Here is a 6,228-nt window from a genome sequence, read left to right as displayed (position 1 = left end):
CGAGATGAATTTTGTGAACATCTCTTTAAGGTTTGGTTTCTTCCCTTGTTGGTAAGGTGGTTGATGAAAACCTAGAGGATGTTGTGGTCTTTGATTTCCTTAACCACCCCACGAGAAATTAGAATGGTTCCTCTAACCGGCATTATAAGTGTTACTGTACGGGTTATTTTGAGTTCTAGAATTATTACCCATATAGTGGACTCGTTCCTCCTCGGTGCTAGAGTTGAAGGATGGATAATATGTGTTGTGTACTCCTCCTCCGTTTGAATCACACCTCATCACTGGATGTACCTGGGTAGAACCATACAAACCATCAATCCTTTTATTTAAAATTTCTACCTAGTTAGATAGAATAGTGACCGCGTCGAGGCTGAAAACATCAGCTGCTTTTGTCGGATTCATTCTTATGGCTTGCCACTGATAGTTATTCAGTGACATCTCTTCAATAAATTCGTAAGCCTCTTCAAGTGTTTTGTTGTTTAAAGTTCCACCGGCGGCAGCATCGATAAGTTTCCTTGTTGAGGGGTTCACACCGTTGTAAAAAGTCTGAACCTGCAACTATAGAGGTAACTCATGGTGAGGGCACCTTCTCAATAAATCCTTGTATCTCTCCCATGCATCATAAAGAGTTTCTAAATCCATCTGCACAAAAGAAGAGATATCATTCCTCAATTTAGCCGTTTTAGCCGGCAAAAAATATTTAAGTAAAAATTTTTCGGTCATTTATTCCCAAGTGGTGATTGACCCTCATGGTAACGAGTTCAACCACTGTTTAGCCTTATTCCTTAATGAAAAGGGAAACAATTGAAGGCGAATGGCATCATCAGAAACACCATTAATCTTCAAGGTGTCGCAGAATTCCAAAAAATTTTCTAAATGAGTGTTTGGATCCTCGTCCTGCAAACCATCAAACTGAATAAGCTGTTGTATCATTTGAATTATGTTAGGTTTTAGTTCAAAATTATTTGCAGCAATAGCAGGTCTAACTATACTCTATTCAGTTCCTGTTAAAGTAGGTTTAACATAATCATACATAGTACGAGGAGCAGGATTCTAATCTACTAGATTTGTAGCAACCACAGGAGGTAACAGATTATTCTGATTAGCAGCCATCTCCTTGGTGTTATTGGTGTCGTCCTCGTGCCCTTCCTCTATGTATTTAGGTTTTGCCTTATTTCTCTTTGGTTTCTGCGAGCTGTGCCCTTAATCTCACTGTCAAAAAGCAAAGGTCCTGACGGATTTCTCCTAGTCATAAACTAGAAACACTTGTAAGAAGCAATTAAAAAGAAAAATTTAGAAAAGAAAAATTAAACTAAAAGCAAAAAGTAAATTGCAATAAAAGTAAAAATGACTAAAGTAATAAAATCAAGTGTTCCTAATATCTTAGCCCCTGGCAACGGCGCAAAGAACTTGATGGTCTTGAAACTAATTAAAAATTCGACTAAGGCATATGCACCTATCGAATAGTAGTATAGTTATGGTGAGACGGGGAATATCGTATCCACGAGGACTAAAAGTACTAGTAATTACTATCTTTTAATTATCTAACCTAAGAATTAAAGGATGTTTTTAAACTAAAACTAATTATCTAATTAACTAAGATTATGACAGAGACTAAAGTTGGAAAATACTTTTTAGAAGACCGATGGAGAAGACAATACCCAAGGAAGAATCCTTCTAGACTTCACTTATTACTTTTGAATTAGACGATTTATTCACTTGACATAATCTGTAGTAATACCTAGTTTATGTTATTATCTCTCTCGAGACTAAAAACAACTGACTCTAGGTTGATTGATCGAAATCTCTTTCTAATTAAAACTCCTATTGTCTCATTAACTCGATCTATGGATTCCCTTATTAGATTTGACTCTAATCCGGTAGATTTATGTCATCCTATCTCTAGGATTGCATGCAACTCCGCTTAATTATGAATGATCTACTCTTAAACAGGGACTTTTGCTCCACTGAATAAGCACATCAAAAACTTGAATTAATATCCTGGAATATTAAAGCAAGAATTAGAACTTACAATTAAGAATAAGAACAAGTATTTATCATATAATTCAAATAGTAATATGATCCGTCCTAGGTTTCATCTCCCTTAGGTATTTAGGGAGTTTAGTTCATAATAAAGGAAAACATCTCAAAATTGGGAAAATAATAAAACATAAAAAACCCAAAGAACTTCAAAAGAAATTGAATAGAGATCTTTAGTCTTGAAGTAGATCTTGCTTTTGAGCTGATTCCGATGGCTATCCTTGAGTATTTCTTTCCTTTTACTCTGCATGTCTACTTTAATCCTCTAGGGTGTTTATATAGACTTTGGAATGCTTCAAAACCCTCAAAATTAGCCTTTTTTGAGTAGAATTAGACTTGGGCTCGGCAGGGACATGGTCGTGTGGCACGCCCGAGTGCAAGTGCTCAGGCCGTGTACAATTCTGACTTTATTTAATGTCGACACGGCCTTGATAGATGGGCGTGTGGCCTGCCCGTGTGTAAATGCCTAGGCTACGTGAAACACTGAATTAGGTCTAATTTTTCCATTTTTGGCCCGTTTCATGTTCTTTTTGCTACCCTAAGCTCTATGGAGTATAAAACAGAAAATTAAAGGATTAGGAGCATTGAATTTAATGAAACTAAGGAAAAATCATCCATAAATATGCTAAACATGGGGTAATATATATATATATTACGATTTATCAGTAATAAACAGATGTTGGTCACTATGTCACAACACAGAATGATCAATATCGGAACTTAAGGAGCAGAATAAAGAAATCATGAAACTACCTTCGTTGTTGCGACACAACATAAGGGTGTCGCGACATACCCCTAAAGATATCCTAAGTGGAGTGTATTGAATCCTTTATCACGACACAGTTCTTGATGTGTCGCAACATCACCTCTGGACGGGTAGTAACATGACCGATGGGGTGTTTTAGTCTGCATAATCAAACTTAACACATAGGAATGTCAACTAATCTAGGGTTAAGGTCGACGGCCACTTGAAATCTATAAATAGGATCATTTTTCACATGTTATGGACATCAAATCCTTAGTATATTTTTTTGCTTTTAATTCCAGTTTAGATATTTTTTCTTCTAGGTTGTTAGATTTATTTTCAAGTTATTCTTGCTTTATCTCGAAAGATCTGATTTGTAAAGACAATCAATCTTTGTGGATTCATATTCATCTTGAATACAAATTAGGCATTTTCTTAAACTCTACACTTCAAATCATTTATTATGTTCAATCTTTACGTCAATTCCATATTGTTTATGAAAACCATGAGGAACTAATCACTTTATGGGGGATTAGCAAGTGCAGGTATGATTTGTTAGCTACTTTATAGGGTTACTCAACAAATCAACTGTTTGGAAAAGGAAGAACCTAAACCCAAAGAAGTGATTAAGGTGAGAATTAACCCTGTAAATACTAAATAAATAATTAAAATACTGACTAACTGGTCAGAATCGTGGACCCAAATCTACTACTTCTGACACTACTGAAAACGGGCTGTTACACAAATATACACTAATTATCCATTTATTTTCTAAAATACAAAAGTTTGTGAAATCATCTTGACTTATTGAATCAGTGAACTTGGATATATGATGGGTATTATTACATAATTTTAACTTGATATGACGGAAATTTTTACAAAATGGAAAATATCAACATCATTACTATTAACAAAAAAAATACTAAATTTTGCTTCTTATTGACATTTGGCTATTTGTTTAAATACAAGCCATTTCAAGGGAAAATAAAATAAAATGGAAGGCTAGTTATTTCCACCCAGTAACGAGGTAGACAAGAGCCTGCTTGAACTAGCAGTACTATGAGGATATGTTGCCCGCATGAATAAGGTGGGAAAGAATGAATTAATTAGGTACTGTTGGAGGAGGAAACAACCATTTGGTACCTTCAACATAGTCAAGAACCAAGAATGGTTGAGCTTCCGCATTGGATAGTTGTTTGAGGAATTTCTCTAGTGTAGCGGGAGTTGCACCTTTCCCCGTGCATTTGTATTCTCCATAGTATACAGTGCTGCGTGTCAAACCATTCTCACATTATCTATCTTAATAAATTTATCAATAATTTGGGAAAGTTAGTTTACTTGTAGGCATGTAATGTTGTAAGGTTGAGTATTATCTTACTCGGCTCGTTCAGGTTGGGGATTACTAGACCATCCACCAGGATGGACAATTTCATCCATTTCAGTATAAGAATAAACAACTCTCGGACTGCTCTTCCAAGCCCTTCCCAAAAATACATCCTTTGCTGTTCCGGTAATCCTCCCATGCACGAACGAATAACCCGTATCCTCCGATGAACTTTCTCTCACTTGTGCTATAATTACTGCCATCTCGGATCTCCTTCTGGATCTCCTTCCATGAATATTTCTGAGTTTTACATCCCACTTTTCTTGTCAAATATATATATGGGGGTATAATACATCATATCTCACGCGTTGAGAATATTAATACCAGATATAAAGATGTCTCGCTTCCAAAAATGAAATCAACAGTGCCACGAATATGGCAATCCTTAAAGAAATGGTTGCCCCTATCATCACACAAAGTGTCCTGGAAGCCAATGATCTTATAGTTATAGAAAGCCGACCTATCACCGGAGACTCTCAAAGCAACCGCTTGTGCTCCTACTGTTTTCCCGTCTGGCCTAGGAGCACTGTTCTATATGAATAACATGCCACCATAAAAAAAACCCTTTTATAATCAATTCAATAAAGGACAGATCATGGATGTCTAAACTCTATATTAACTTACCACTATATTGAGATTAGCACCCACAAAGTAACTACTCTCAGTAATAAGAGTGGCACTATCTACGGTTCCATATTGCTTGGCGGTGCCGTCAACTGTCAAATTTGGCATGTTTTAGGACCTCCTACCAATGTAATGAAAGGCTTATTTCTTTCAATTCTAATTTTCTCTTTATAAGATCCAGGCCCGATGGATATAATCACACATTTGGCGTTCCCTGATGGAACGCTCTCGATGGCTTTGGTTATGGTATCGAATTCTCCACCCCCACCTTGCATCACCTTTATGATTCTAGGTTCTGTCTCTGCCTCAACCAATTCAGGGTTTAAGGTTTTACCCCTTTCCTTCACTGGCTTGATAATACCGTTAAACCAAGCTTCTACTTGGGATTTATCTGCCGGTATTGGTTGAGACACAACAATTGGAGCAAAGAGGAGAATACTTACACTTATTACTAAAGCATAAACTTCATTGCCCTCGATTCTTTTTCCATCCATTTTTTTCTTCTTTTTTTCTGTTAATAGAAAGAGTAATAAGTTTATTTTCTTCATTTATTGATTATTGAGGTTGTCTTTGAATTCTATGTGGCTCCAATTTATAAGATAAATTGGTGACAAAAATAATAGAAAAAAATGAGCCTTGGAGGATTCCTCGCATTGCCACTCATTTGCGTAGTTCTTGGTACAAGAATTGCTATAGTTCAGACTAAGCATTTCGTGGTTGATCGCCAATAATGAGCATAAAGTGAATAATTGTTGCCAAATACACGAAATTCAGTCTTGAGACACCCATGATCATTGAATTATAATCCTATGTCCAAAACCTAAACTGGGTGACTTTAATGTAGCGAATGGAAATATTTTATGTTGTTGCCTTCATTTATTACCCTCTTAATACTTACTTGTTTATTTTAAATTTATTACAAAATTAATTATCTATTAGGTTTATATAAATGAAGTAAATTTTGATTCTAAATGGAAATTTCCAATTAAGTTTTATATTTCCTTTTCTTTCATTCATGAAAGATGGAAAAATCTTATTGACAGAATCTACGAAATACAATACCAACATAAAATATCTAAAAATACTAAGATTCTAAATGAAAATAACAATTTTATAGGGCAATTTCAAACAAGTTGTGATTGTATAAAACATATGGAATAAATCTTAAAGTATATTGTAGGAACAAATTTAAATTAAGCAAGTATTTATATTACTAAAAGAGAATCAAATAGTAATTAACAAAGTTAATATTTATATTACCTCTATGCTTTGTGGTCGCGGTTTTAGCAGCAGTTTTGGCCCGAAATTCCATCATTAACTCCCAGTTCATCTTATATAACCACATAACTACTTAAACTGTTAAAACATATATTATTACAAAATGACTTGATTTAGCCATTAAAAAAAGGTAAAAATTTTGTGAAAAGGGCTATAA

General features: G+C 35.0%; 2 protein-coding genes and 1 non-coding gene across 3 annotated transcripts; 1 reads left to right on the top strand and 2 right to left on the bottom strand.

Annotated features, from left to right (window-relative positions):
• The first annotated feature begins 568 nt into the window (after window positions 1–568).
• Window positions 569–675, top strand: LOC128285942 (small nucleolar RNA R71). The gene has a single exon (XR_008276489.1). It is a non-coding gene; the product is annotated as a small nucleolar RNA R71 (small nucleolar RNA).
• A 3,212-nt stretch (window positions 676–3,887) lies between these two features.
• LOC128279264 (pectinesterase PPME1-like) lies at window positions 3,888–4,372 on the bottom strand. The gene is made up of 2 exons (XM_053022988.1): window positions 4,164–4,372; window positions 3,888–4,053 (listed from the first exon to the last, which is right to left on the bottom strand). The coding sequence occupies exons 1-2, from the start codon at window positions 4,370–4,372 to the stop codon at window positions 3,888–3,890; spliced, it is 375 nt and encodes a 124-aa protein (XP_052878948.1).
• Window positions 4,373–4,463: 91 nt separating this feature from the next.
• On the bottom strand, window positions 4,464–5,287 carry LOC108477507 (pectinesterase 2-like). The gene is made up of 3 exons (XM_053022987.1): window positions 4,996–5,287; window positions 4,794–4,885; window positions 4,464–4,700 (listed from the first exon to the last, which is right to left on the bottom strand). Exons 1-3 carry the CDS (start codon window positions 5,285–5,287, stop codon window positions 4,464–4,466), a joined length of 621 nt encoding a protein of 206 aa, XP_052878947.1.
• Between the last annotated feature and the right edge of the window lie 941 nt (window positions 5,288–6,228).

Source organism: Gossypium arboreum, chromosome 12 (assembly GCF_025698485.1).
Source record: "Gossypium arboreum isolate Shixiya-1 chromosome 12, ASM2569848v2, whole genome shotgun sequence".
Classification (NCBI taxonomy): domain Eukaryota; kingdom Viridiplantae; phylum Streptophyta; class Magnoliopsida; order Malvales; family Malvaceae; genus Gossypium; species Gossypium arboreum.
This window is presented reverse-complemented; position numbering and strand designations above follow the sequence as displayed.